This window comes from Dreissena polymorpha, chromosome 2 (genome assembly GCF_020536995.1).
Source record: "Dreissena polymorpha isolate Duluth1 chromosome 2, UMN_Dpol_1.0, whole genome shotgun sequence".
Lineage (NCBI taxonomy): Eukaryota > Metazoa > Mollusca > Bivalvia > Myida > Dreissenidae > Dreissena > Dreissena polymorpha.
The window spans coordinates 63975108-63989214 of NC_068356.1; the positions used below are offsets into that span (position 1 = coordinate 63975108).

At 37.1% G+C, this 14107-nt stretch overlaps 2 protein-coding genes and 2 long non-coding RNA genes across 4 annotated transcripts; 3 read left to right on the top strand and 1 right to left on the bottom strand.

The window, feature by feature from the left end:
• Nucleotides 1-20: 20 nt before the first annotated feature.
• LOC127869769 (uncharacterized) lies at nt 21-2132 on the bottom strand. The gene is made up of 2 exons (XM_052412430.1): nt 1955-2132; nt 21-1759 (listed from the first exon to the last, which is right to left on the bottom strand). The coding sequence occupies exons 1-2, from the start codon at nt 2130-2132 to the stop codon at nt 21-23; spliced, it is 1917 nt and encodes a 638-aa protein (XP_052268390.1).
• Nucleotides 2133-4547: 2415 nt separating this feature from the next.
• Nucleotides 4548-7389, top strand: LOC127867361 (uncharacterized). Its single transcript, XR_008043461.1, has 3 exons — nt 4548-4680; nt 6546-6911; nt 7278-7389. It is a non-coding gene; the product is annotated as an uncharacterized LOC127867361 (long non-coding RNA).
• A 656-nt stretch (nt 7390-8045) lies between these two features.
• Nucleotides 8046-8980, top strand: LOC127867360 (uncharacterized). The gene is made up of 3 exons (XR_008043460.1): nt 8046-8109; nt 8354-8653; nt 8860-8980. It is a non-coding gene; the product is annotated as an uncharacterized LOC127867360 (long non-coding RNA).
• A 134-nt stretch (nt 8981-9114) lies between these two features.
• On the top strand, nt 9115-13195 carry LOC127869770 (uncharacterized). Its single transcript, XM_052412431.1, has 5 exons — nt 9115-9129; nt 9922-10084; nt 10293-10433; nt 10622-10649; nt 10980-13195. The coding sequence occupies exons 1-5, from the start codon at nt 9115-9117 to the stop codon at nt 11059-11061; spliced, it is 429 nt and encodes a 142-aa protein (XP_052268391.1). The 3' UTR covers nt 11062-13195.
• Nucleotides 13196-14107: the final 912 nt, after the last annotated feature.

Sequence of the window (14107 nt, forward strand, 5' to 3'; positions counted from 1 at the left end):
ATACGATAATCATATTATGCTTAAATATTTAAAAAACAGTCCATCACATCAATATCATGATTGTCCATCAGTTTCCATTGGCACTTATCACTTCGAGTGGATAAAGTTTTGCTATTGGCCTTTAGGGTATACAGTCCGTTACTGGTTCGCACTTTGGCCGCGCGAACATGCCCGTCCCTTCCGGTTACAACATCGACGACCACGGCAAGTTTCCTTCGACATCTAGGGCCATCATCATGGATCTGCACCACGTCCCCGGTGTTGATCGTCTGCGTGTTGGAACCAGACATTCGGTGGTGCTCGCGGAGTGACGTCAGGTACTCAGTCTTCCAGCGTCTGTAGAACTGTTGTATGAGCAGCTCACGTCGCCTTGCCATGCGGTTAAATGTAGCATGATCGGCTGCAGCGACAGTACTCCCGGCATCGAATGTGACGTCATCGTGTGGCAGCGTTGTAACTCGGCGACCGTATAACAGCTGCGACGGCGTGATATGCGCGGGGTCGTTTAGATCTGTTGATGCATACGTCAATGGCCGATCGTTAAGTACAGCCTCGATTTCTGTGACGATTGTAAGAATCGACGTAAGCTCGTTCAATGCCGGTGGCGTTGATTTCAGGCAGTCGTTCAAGCTTGGTGAATCACGTGACTGACGGCAGCTACAATCGTAGACGATGCGTATGGGTGTCGTTGATGATTCTTTTTCCACTGGGTGATGAGGAATGTAGTGCACTTGTTCAGCTGACTCTTGACCAAGTGGTACCCGCTCGATGAAGCCACGTCTTTCCTGCTCTGCTATGCTGTCACCATGTGCCCGAGGCACTTCCGGTTCATTGCACAACCTCTGAATAGCCCCAACAGTTCTCTTCAAGGCTATGTTGTGGTTTGTTGGTAGAGCAGGGTGGTCTTGCTTCCATGGTAGTTTGGCATGGTACCTTCCGTTGTCGTACTCAATAGCTGTCGCTTGGTATTGCTGTAGGTACTCGACAGACTTCCGGTCAGGTTCACAAGGTGAGATACCCATGTTCTCAAGACTCCAGAAACGTTCTAATATGCTGTGTTCTGGGGCGCGCGATGCAAGTACGTTCAAGATGTGCTTATCAGCTGACGCATGAGACGTGGAGGGCATCGGACCGGACAGTAAATAACCAATCTTAGACTTGACGGCGGTCGGCCCGTTCCCTCGAACAACATGATCTTCGACAATATCCCAATAGTGGTCAGCTCCAACGAGTAATGAAATGTCAAATAACGTGTCACCTGTAACGGAATGAGCCAACTTCAATCCCCGCAGGTACGGAAGTTCCGCAGTCGATCTAAGATATCCGCATCTGATGGGAGCCGCAATAGTGGGGACGATGAGTACACTAACAGGTATCTTTTTTCTCTTCGAAACTATGTACACTGTCGTGCGTTCTAGTTGCTGTAAGCTTCTGTTATTACTTCCTCCGAATCCCGTCAGGCTAAGTGTTTCTATTCCATCACTCTCTAGTTGAAGATCGTCAGCAAGCTTTCTGGTGATAAAGGATCGCTGTGCGCCTTCGTCGACTAATATGGCGGCATCCGTTGTATTGTGAGACGACGAAACAGGGGCAATGGCGGTTTTTAATATAACGTCTGCGTTCGACCTCTTTGTAGACGAGAAGAATACGGCGGCTTCCGGTTGCGGCGATTCAACTTCCGGTTTTCTTTGTAGCTCCTTACAGATAGAAGTGTGATGCTTCCGGTGGCAGTTTTGACAGCGTCTGTTTAACTTGCATTCTGTGATTCGGTGTTACCCCAAGCAGTTAAAACAAAGCTGTTTCTGTTTCACAACATTCATTCGGGCAGCAGTGTCAGGAAAGTTTTTACATTCACAACTTAAATGTTCTTGATCACAAAATGCACATGTTCTAGAATAATGTTGCGTATTCCTTTTGCCAAACTTGTTGCTAGGAGTGTATGAAGTCTTCTTACCATTCGCACTTGCATGAAACAATGCTGTTGAGTTGTAGTCGCTAACTTCCGGCAACGCATAGGAACTTCCGGTGCCGATCTCGAGAATGTTGATTTCCTTGTTAATCGCTCGTCGCAGATCTTGCAAAAACCAGTCATTATTCTCGTTTACGCGGGCGAGATTTTTACGTATATCCATCGGCAATTTTTCCAATACAACTGGCCCAATAGGCTACCGTACATATCTTGATGTTGTCCTAGCGACTCAAGACCCCGGATATACGTTTCCATGCGGTCGTAAAACCCTCTCAAACTCGCGACTGTGGAAGTTGGTGATGGCAATTTCAATAACGCTTGCATGGTTGCATGAACAATTTTGCAATTTTGACCATACCTTTCACGTAACAATGCGACTGCGCGCGTGTAATTTGCATTCGTGAGTGCAAATCCTTCAATAGTCATGGCGGCTGTACCCTCCAACTGTGCTTTCAAATAATTGAATTTCTGCACATCAGTCAAGTTGACATTGCTATGGATTGACGATTCGAATGAATCCCAGAACGATTGCCATTGTAATATATCACCGTCAAATCGTGGAAGTGTTAATTTCGGCAATTTATGAGTACTAGATGCACTTATCTCGGGCGCTTACTGGCCGCTGTCGTTTGACGAATTGGTGTTCACCCTGCGTTGGTTGCTTGGTGGTAGTGGACCGGATGCCTGCTGACTACCGGAACCGGATGCATGCGATAATAAATCGGCGGCGTCTGTGATGCCAATGTTAGGCCGCTGTAGACGCTGCTTGTATCTTCGTAGTTTGACCTCTACGTCGAAGGTATACTCTTCTGCCTCGACCATATCCTCTGGCGCAGCGTCGGCGTCGGTGAGCGAGAGAATTTTATCATTGTGGACTAGCAGACATGCCACTTTTTCTTCTAATTTCTCGATAAGCGCTTGAAACTGAATGTCATCGTCTTCATCGCTCGCTTCTTCTATTTTACTGACGAAACGGTCAATAATATTTTTCAAACCTAGCCGCTGGCCTAGTAACTTCTCTTTTGTCGTCGGCATTTTACTGTTTGTTCACGGCACCAATTTCACGAAGGTATAATGGTGTACTTCGAGTTGATATGCAAAACACGACTGTTCAGGTTCGATCCTTTAATTCAACTGCCCGTCAACAACAATACAAATCTATATGACGTCAAAATAATAATTATAATAACGTGCTCATTCGCGGCAACCGCCAATCAACGTTACGTCTAAAATCTCATATAATATTCACGACAGCATCTCTATCTTTATCTCACCCCAAATACCACAACAAGCATATACTTATAATACGGTCATCGACTCAATAATTCAAACAGATGTAATTTGGATCACTGGGTTTAGGGTAAGACCGTATTCAAACGTCGGTTTGCAGTGGCATATACTTCATTCTGGTTTCTATTTTTAGCATAACTCAATATTGTGGATAGATTCTGTTATAAAAAGCGAAACAAGTGTAACGTGTTCCCGCAGTGTATGTTTGGATCATAAATCAGAACGAGTTTCCGCCTGAAAATGGTATTTGCAACCACTAAAAATAGCAGTTTACTGCATAGGCGTGGTAAAATGGGTTAAACATAAAATGAATTAACATTCAAGGGAATGTTTTCACTTAACTTTTTATTTGGTTATAATCAGTTACCAGACTAGTGTTAAAATGCCAATACGCTGCAACTATTCGCCGTACACGACTTTCACGATTCGCCGTACACGACTTTTGCCATAAACAACTATTCGCCGTACACTACATTTATTTTATTTTAATAGATTTCCACGAACAATAATCAAACCGAGACCATAAATAGCGTTCAGATGGTATATATAGCCTAAAAGAATTGGAAATCAACTCCATACACTATGACAAACCATGTAATCATAAAAGAAAAGCTGTTTCTTCGAGAAGTACCAATTTCAAATCGGTACCAAGCAGTCATACATTTGAGTAAATAAAGCTTCATCAATACGAATTGCAATATAGATTCACATTTTTAAACATATTAATCTGTCTGTAAGATGCTTAACACGCACTGGTTATCCAGGAGCGAGTAATTATTAGATTTTTTAGGTAAGTACTCACTGCTCTCCATGGTTGTTTAGTTTATTATCGCTTCGATGGTCATCTATTTCCGGTGGTGATGATAGACAGTGAAATTAGTCTAAGCGCCAAGTCTCCTAAACAATCAAACATGTTAAAATTCGGACCAAACACTCATTGAAAAAAGAATATATATATTGATTACAACTGAAGCTGTATATATTATCAATAATTGATCTAGTAAATGACCAATCAAACACAATACATGACATTCTTGCCTAAATGAAAGTTGTATTCCCATGTCTATTTCCTTAATATACATGTTTTATTCTGATCTTGTTTCCCTTTGTTTACCATTCAGGGTCCTTTTACAAGACTTCACTGTTTTTAGAATGAAGGTCATGTGCAATTGTTTCGAAACAGACGCAGTCATTGTACTAGAAAGCGATACAAGGAAATATTATTGTGCGATTGAATTCAGTTTTAAACTATATAATTATGAAAAATACGGACATGAATTGAAGAGTACGCAGCATTATAGCGGTTATATTAAGTTCGCAAACAACTAACGTATACAGCAGCATGATGCGTGGAATGTTGATCCGTTTGGCTTTGTATTTAGGAACCGAAACTTGGATCATCCTGCGCATATTATCATTTGGTAAGTATTTCTTGCTCTTCATTAAGAGATTCTGGTATTCTCCTTATATTATAAGATGGGAGGAAAGAAAACAATTGTAAATACAATCTGGAAAGTGTTATTTTTGGTAATATATTACTCATAATATTATTGTACTACCATTTACAAAGCTTTTTGACAAAAGTTGATAAGAATCCCTTGCTAGACCAATTTGCGAACATTTAAGGGCATGAAATTATGAAAATAAAAAGAATTAAATAGTCAATTAACTTAATAAGCTCATAAGTGTGATGTGAACAAAAACATTGAGACGAATTCAGAAATATATTTCATATGTTGCATAATCTGCTGAATAATAATACAAATTATATTTATTGAGAAATGGTCTTTTCATAAGTCAGGTGAGAAAAGTGCAAGATATAAATCTGCGAGATAAAGACTGCATTTTTGAACGTGTCACATGTCAAAAAAATGATTGTGTGTGTATGTGCGAGACAATATAGTAAATATGCATACCCAAATGAGTTGTCTTCGGAAATGCTATTGGTTTTTTGCCCGAATTTCAGAACAAAATGACTTCAATTTCGTGCTGCATTAACTGTAAATTCATATTTAGTGGTCGATCGGTAAAAATAATTAAATATGAAAGTGCATGATGCGAACACTTCACGTAACATTATGTACACGTATTCGAAAAAAAACAACCTTGTCCCGATTGGACGTCAAATAAAACTATAACCAACAATTCATTTTTTTCGGTCAATCACGAGTTTCAACTGCGTGTTTAATTCCGCAAAATCGTCAATTAAAAAAAATTAACGCAATTATTGGAAAGCATTGTTTATGAAAAATATAAGTCTTTTGTGTTTATTTGTGTATGGTTCATTAATGCAGTGAAGTTATATTAGTATATTTTTAGCTCGGTTGTTTTCGGAGAAAACCCGAGGTATTGTCATAGCCAGCTCGTCGTGTCCGCCGTCCGTGTCAAGGTTTGTAAAGGTTTTTAACATTGGCTCTAAAATCAAAGTCCTTCCACCTACAACTTTGAAACTTTATATGTAGATGTTCTTTGATGAGTTCTACACTGCCACACCCATTTTGGGGTCACTAGGTCAAAGGTCAAGGTCACTGTGACCTCTAAAATAAATCTGACAAGCTTTCGCAGCCTGGCGTGGCACCCGTTATGCGGTGCTCTTGTTTTGTTCGTTATAACACGAGATCAAATGTTCAGCAATCGTAATTACATGTCTCCATCTTGATCTAAAGGAAAATGACACGTCAGAATTAAATCGCTTAATAATGCGAGACTTGAATGAAAAACGATGTTTGAAAGAAAACAATCCCGACTTATTATTGAGATTTAACGGATACAGCAAAAAATGGGAAACATGTCTTTTTGACGGGAAAAACAATTTCATTGCACTTATGTTCTGGTACAAAGACGGCAGTTTGAAAAGCCATATTTTATTTTTATTAACTTTTTTTGTTCCTAAATATCCAGAAATTTGTTTGGAAAAAAACAACACATGTCTTATTGTTGTCATTGCTGTGTTTGTTGCGATTGTGGTTCATTATGACTGTATTTATTAACTAGCGTAACCACGGTTTTATCGAGTTTTTCTTACTTCTTTGAGATTTTGAAAAGCTTTACATTAAGTAATGTTGTTTCATTTAAAAGTGCGTGTGTTCTACGTATGATAAAATGGTTCGCCATTTCGCATTTTTTTAAATTATTATTATACGATATTTATATACACGTGCGTGATTTACCTTCGGTGTGCTCATTGAGTACATGTAATTATAAATATTAAATATGTCTAACTTCGCGTTTACATTATTGAATGATTTTTGCCTTATTATACAATCTGATTATCTATCTATTCCAGCGTCATGTGATATCCAAATAACCAGCAGCAACGTTTCCCCACAAAGTTTTAATTTGACATGCCAATGGACGGATAAACACGCCCGTGCTGTTTTATTTTTCAAAAGGTCTATTATTCAGTCGACAATTACGGGTGTTGTTGCTGACAATACATTTTACAGTGCTTTGCAAATACCTGATTTTGATAAGAATTGCGATATAAAATGCGTCCCACCCCTAACAGCTGGTTGTAAATGCTTAAACAAATATTGCGTACAGTGCACGTTGAATGTCCGACTTGATAAACAGCAAGTTGACCAATGGAAGTGTGTCGTTCAGTATGAAGGAAACATGACTTCCAGCAACGCTATCAACGTCACGTATGGTGGTATGTTTATTGTATATTATTTATAAAATGAATTCAGTTACAAAATAACGATATTTAAGGAACAGAAACAGCTGCATAAAAACAAAATGACACTTATTTTAAGATCACTAAATTAAAATCCAATTTTATGATTAACGCTTTATTGAAACATAACGGTACAGACACATTCAGTGTATTAGCAAACAAGAACTTAGTTCAGATAAGGGAATATCCCCCATTGATCGATATTTAGTATTAAGACGATTGTGTCTTAAATTAAACATGGAGGTATTTTATTAAATTATACCTTTTACATGTATTCAGTTAGTATGTATTCATTCGCAATTTATATTTATCGATACATTGAAGCGTCACTGCTTGTTTCAGAACTTTTACAAATAACGCGGTTTGAAGTTGAAATATTTGACACCGTGTCCAATGTTTCACTTATTGAAAATACAACCGCGGAAATACGTTGCGTTGCTGAAGGCTGGCCGGTGCCTCGTATGAGTCTGAATCAAAGGCAATCACCCAGTCACAGATCAATATGAATATGAAGCAGAGAGAGAAAACACTATTTATATTCATTACCAGATTAAACCAGCTCGTCGCTATCATTCCGGCAAATATATATGTGTGGTATCAAATGTACATCAGGAGCTTTCAAAGGAGTTAAATTTGAACATTTTGTGTACGTATATTGCTTATATATGAAACCGATTACAAATCTCGCTCTTAAAACAAAGAAGCGAATTATTACAAAAGTTAATCTTATAAACAAAATCTTAGTTTTTAACAATATTGTATGGTCCTTATATAGTTACAAAGATTATATTGTTCATTATGATAGCATTATATATCCATCTTAATCGGATATAAATTAATTATCCGATAATGGTCCTCCTATATGCACTGCATGGTTATGTTTGTGAATAAAACGAAATATCTGTTTATCAGATCCTCCAACTGTTTTGAGCATCGACAATGTATACCTTAAAGAAGGAGACACTTTTACCAAATCGTGTAATATCAACTTGGAAATCCCCCCAGAAACGGCGATTCGATGGACCAAAGGCGATGGTGCATTTTCAAACGAGAATCTGTTGATAAAATCAGTTGCAAGAACTGACGCTGGAATCTACACTTGCACAGCGAACCAACTCAGATGGAAGGAATTATACTGGAACCGACTCTAAGCAGTTTTCCCTACATGTGCAGTGTATTTATTCTACGCCATGCGTTATAGTTGTATTTTATATTTAATATTTTCATTTTGACTGGTTTAAATGATTTAGATTAGTGTCTTTGTAACTATATTTTTGTGTTATTTAACTAGCTTTTAATAGAGTAATTTTGTCACTAACCAGCGTATGGATAACGAACAATTGTTTCAGTGAGTAAGAGACAAACCTAACTATTGTCCGTTCTAGCAATGATCTATGCACTTGTAATCACTATTTCAGACCTTCCCGTTGTGCAAAAATTTCAAATAGATACATTTGACGGCATTTCCAACGTAACCGTACAGGAAAACGACACCGTCATATTTGACTGTGTCGGAAAAGGTTTTCCCCCGCCAGATCTTAAACTCATGAATAATAATTTACAACTTAACGAAATCGTTGGTGAAAGCGCACAAAACACGACCACTGGTATTCAGCATGTAATAACGCGTGCTAGATGCAGTCGATTAGAAAAATACACCTGTACGGCGTCTAATGCCATTGGATTTGGTGGAAGGGATCTTTACCTGAGTGTCTTGTGTATGTATTTATCAGATAATGGAACGTATTCGGCATGTGTGTGAAATTTTATATAAATTACGCCTGAGCAAATATACATTTAACATTTGATGAATTGTAAAATAATTTTAAAATTCATATATTTGAAAATAACGCCCATATCCAAGATTTTGTATTATTCGTGTGGCTATTAATTGCTTAACTTTATCCCGTGAATGTCTTTTCAGGTCCGGTTCGAAAAGATCTTAAAAGAACAGCAGCTGATATAAACAATATAGCTTTACGTAATTTGGGCGAAGAAGTGACGTTTGCCTTTTTCGGATTCGCTAATCCACTACCAAACATTTCCTGATTATATCTGGAGAAAATGCACGGACATCAGTCCATCATGTTCTGACATCGCACTCAGTCCTAGAGTTACTGACACGAACTTAGTAAGTAGCAATCTTACGTTGGAAAATATCACAGAATCAGATTACGGGATGTACATGTTGCAAGTGGGCAATGGTATTGGAAAGACGCATACCGAGTTGTACTTCCTGAAGCGTCCTGGTACATGTGCGTATTTCTTATTGATATTAAAGGGATCTTTTCACGCTTTGGTAAATTGACAAAATTGAAAAAAGTTGTTTCAGATTCGCAAATTTTCGTTTTAGTTATGATATTTGTGAGGAAACAGTAATACTGGACATTTACCATGGTCTAATATAGCCATTATATGCATCTTTTGACGATTTTAAAACCTAAAAATTATAAAGCGTTGCAACGCGAAACGATTGAATAATTTGGAGAGTTCTGTTTTTGTCGTTAAATTTTGTGAAACTACGAAGATTGCTTATATAAGGTATAAAATACGTCAAGTATGTGTACTTGGCGGAATAGCTCAGTAGGTTAAAGCGTTTTTTACTTCAGGACTCTGGCAGGACTCCAGGGGTCACTGGTTCGTAACCTGGTCCGGGCAATGTTCTTTTCCTTTTTTTAATTTTATTCTTGATTTTTTACTGGAGCTTTTACGATCCAATGTTTACATTTATCGATATAAAGTATTAATGAATAAGTTATAAAATGCCAAAATCTGTGAAAAGGCCCCTTTAATCAAATTCATTAATCAAGTGCTTGCTTATCTCTGATGAATGCAAATGTACTTTTCAGAAATCTAATAAAATTATGTATTATCGGTGAATGCATTAGGCCTAAAATATTTTTTTTTATTAGGCTATTAATAAAATGAACAATATTATTGAGCAGTTAGTCAATTTAATTTCTTAAAGTGGTTTTATTTCGTTTAGCCATGGTTGAAGACTCAAGTGTCCACAAAAGCCCCAAAAGAACATGTTAATGTTACAAATAACATATTAGCAGGAGCAAGCGCGTTGGTTGTACTTGTGATAACCGTTGCTGTTGCATGTGTGTGCCGGTTTTACAGACGGAGTCTTGGGAGTCATGTAACAGGTATAAACAAAATATAATTTCTATATACAATAACGTAACGCATATCCGTAAATAAAAAAAACGCATGCACATTCTGCAAATGCATAACATTCACATTGAGTCCTTAACAAACCCAATCTTTTCGCTTGACTTTGTATGTGGATTTATCTTGATATTTACTAACTGTACGGAAAGATATATGTACATTTTGTTTAATATTATTTAAAAGAAAACGTCGTTCCTGTGAACAACCCCGCAATAGAAAGGCGCTTAAAACGAAATGTCCGACCGCCTTTCAACGGAGTGATGAGTAGGATTTATGATGAGATTGATCCTGGGATATTTGTTTCCGAGAGTCCGCTAGCAAATGGTATGTGAAGCCTCTAAACAGTTGTGGTCGTCCTTTAAACGGATGCACTTGTAATATAAAATAAATAATAGTTAGTGCTAAAAATAATGTTTATTTTCAGAGCATGCGGTTATGTCATAGCTTTTAAAATGATGCACTTGTGATATAAAATAAATGACAAGAGTTTCTGACAATAATTTTATTTTCAGAGGATGCGCGTATGCCCTTGCAAGGATTGTAAGTATCGCTAATGCAAATTGTGGCATGTTTTATTATATCGCAAACTGTAAATGAAACAATACTAGCGCGATTAATAGCAGTTAGTGGCAATAAAATGGCAATTCTGGCGTGTATAATGTTTACAAACACGTTACATACAAAAACGGTCATATATAAAAATAATTTGCTTACTGTTTTTTAACGCTTAGCCTTTGATACAGCCTATACTAAGGTGAGCGAATGCCTGCAACCGCTGCAATCAGTGTCGTTAAACTATGCGATGACATGTAAGCGTATTTGACGTCTGGTAAATGATGATTCTGCTGATGTAAAATGATTGAATTTCAGAACAAAGGTAGAACGCTATGAGACGCTAGATCGCTCGGGGTTGAGAGATGAATCTAAATACAATACGATTGTTTCTTGTTGATAGCAGTAAGCGGAGAAAGTACTTTTAATTCGTTTGTTGCTGTTTAAATATGAAGCAAATCAGAAACTATACGATTTGGGTAAGAAAACTTTTCTTGTACAAGTCCGTACTACATTTAGTACATACGAAGTAAATCAGAAGATTAATGTCATCAAGAAGTAGTGAAGTGTGTATTTAACTCAGTGAAGTGTTGACAATTGGTACGGCCACTTGTTAATGTGTCGACGATCAGGAAATGAAATACAACGGCTGCGAGATTTATCATATTATGTTTTTTAACAGGCCTTTTACTTCGTTGTGATTTGAAAGTATGTTGTTTTAAATTCTATAATATGCTGCACCTGTAAATATTTACATTTTTATCATCTTTTACACGCATTACTTATATCATTGTCTTAAAAGTATTGTAGATATCATTTGTTTGCATTCTCATGTTTATTCTTTAACTTTCTAGTTGCAAATATACATCGTCTATATCTCGCCATTAAACACTTTGTAGAATTAACCAGTATGCTTCCATAATAGAAGTGTGTGTCAATGTCAAATACCCTAATTCGGATAAATCGCCTACTATATTTATTTAGTGAATTTAGCATCGTAACAACTCGTGTCAGAACCGGTGCATCAAAATAACGGACACGTTTAATTAACGAGACAAAGTTTAAAAGAGTTTCGCCTTAACATGATGCTTTGCAATAAAAAATGTGTATGTCACTGCATGATTTCCAAATTATCGAAGAATCTTTATGTTCTCATTATTCCTTTAAAACGTTCGAACATGTGCATTTCTCGGCATTTATATTTATGAATTTGAGTTATCCATGCGTTTTAATCAACATGTCTGACGGATATATATACTCATAGCATTAAGCGATAACAACATTCTCCAATAAACAATGACACAATGGCAGAATCTACTTTCAGTGAAAATAATTTAACGCTTTATGACACAATGCTTAAGTATCTGTCTCTGGTTTTACAGTACTGTGCATGGAAACCCACTGATTTGGTGATAGGTTGACGCATTTATCAAATCCGGGTCTGATTATGGTCACGTAAGCTGCACGCGGTTACTTGCCTTGTCTTTACAAACATACCCAGCTCTTCAACAACGTTTCATTATATTTGAGCCTCATTCTGGGAAAACGGGGCTTAATGAATGTGCAGATGAGCCTGTGAAGTCCGTATAGTCTAATCAAGGACATAATTTGTCGTTTAATGGTAGTCTCTTCTTAGCCAAAAACCAATGTGGAAGGAAAGAAACGATTGCACAGGCTAACTTGGGACGACAGTTTACTCAATGCAGTAAACCCGATTTTCCAATAGCGAGGCTCATTTGTATCTGATGGCAGAAAAAACGATCGAATTTCGAGATTTTGTATATTATTAAAAAAAAGAACAACAATTAGAGGACTTCTTTTTCCACGTGCAACGAAAACTAGATCCGCACGAGACTCCACGCTCACGATAGATTTAGAAGTGTCAGAAAGTCATGGCTGAGTGGTTTCAATCCAACAACCCGTCTTATTTTAAGTTGATCTTAACCGTGTTCGAGGAATCATAACTATCATATTAAAAGAAATAGCATTACAAGCGATAGAATTGAGAATGAGTGTACAATTGCTTTCTATGGACTCCGATGTATACCCTTAGTCGGTAATGTTCATTTTTAAACTCTGATAAATGGTGCATCAGATCTGATCTTATCAGCATGGATTTTTGAATTCTATATTTGATCTAAGTTGTTTCCGGAGATGCTGTATAAGGCAAAAGCTAATGGCATTCAAGCGTGATACGCTTTAACTCCTTGAAAAGCCTTATGTCTGGTACTTAACCATGGCGAAAATGTATACAATGTATACACACTGCGATATATTGAACACATCTCTCATAGTTAAACATTATCACATGCATACCATGCAGACGCTTTAATTTGCAACGGTGTATTAAAGATATGTGCAATATTTCATAAATCGTTAAATTATTTGTTATTAAACGTCAAGCGGCCTTTTGTCCGGCTTTGTCCGCTATAAACATATCAGTACCGTTTTGGACGCACTCACTTCAGCATCGTAGAAAACTTGTTTAAGACGTGCTTACATTTTACAAATACGATTGAATGAAAAGGAAGAAAATACCTCGTTTCTATCATCAAAATAAATTTCATGTAAAGTTGTGTTTTATAACTTAGTTGTTAGTAATAGTAATATTCATTACAATTGAATAAAATAAGTTCTAGTGAATTGCTTTTAAATGTGTTTTGCGGTCTAATATGATACATTACATATCATTTAAAATCGTGTGTTTCATCATTATTTCTGGGCTAAACATTTTGTTCAGCAACCTTTTTAACCGGTTTAAAACTTTTTTCATTAACCGTTCTAAGGCTGAGACCCGGGCGGTAATCATTCATGTTTCGTTTCCAGTTATTGTGTTTATCTTGTAATGTATAAGCAACTCAGCATTAGCCTTAAATATAAGACAACCATACCGAATGTATATCATACTGTTTCTCGATTGCAATATTCATATAAACTTTGCATTTAAACCTAACCTCCATAAAACACATACAGCTTCAGAAGCGAGAAATACGTTGATGATGTTGTACGTTACTTTTACATACTACCTAATGTTTTATGTTAAATGCACCAATATAAGACGCACATGCAAATTACCCTAAACGTCACAAGGATAAAAGGAAACAGTCACTTCATTTAATTGAAGTTACATAATGCCAACAAAACATAATATCATGACCATACTGACTTTACAATAACTGAGACCAAGGAAAAACATGTTTAGAAAGTCCATTTAAGGCAATTGACTGGGGACGAACGGGAGATTAAACCGGTCAATAGGCACTTTGCGTCGGTTTCCTAACATGCCTGTCAACGCTAGTTTTATTGGTTACTGTAATCAAACAATAGCGAACCACTTAATTGCACTTTCACATTAGACGTTTACAAGCTGCATTAGTAATGAGTGTGCGCTACGCATACATAAATCAATTATGAAATCAATTATGCGAACTAATCACATCAAAATG

Bases quoted from the DNA above. Each gene is read 5' to 3' on its own strand.
- LOC127869769 (XM_052412430.1), bottom strand. From the start codon at position 2,132: ATGGATATACGTAAAAATCTCGCCCGCGTAAACGAGAATAATGACTGG. The intron at 1,760-1,954 runs GTAAGAAGACTT...ACCGAATCACAG, and splicing joins GTTTCATGCAAGTGCGAATG to AATGCAAGTTAAACAGACGC.
- LOC127869770 (XM_052412431.1), top strand. The intron at 10,434-10,621 runs GTATGTGAAGCC...TTTTATTTTCAG, and splicing joins CGAGAGTCCGCTAGCAAATG to AGGATGCGCGTATGCCCTTG. The intron at 10,650-10,979 runs GTAAGTATCGCT...ATTGAATTTCAG, and splicing joins CGTATGCCCTTGCAAGGATT to AACAAAGGTAGAACGCTATG.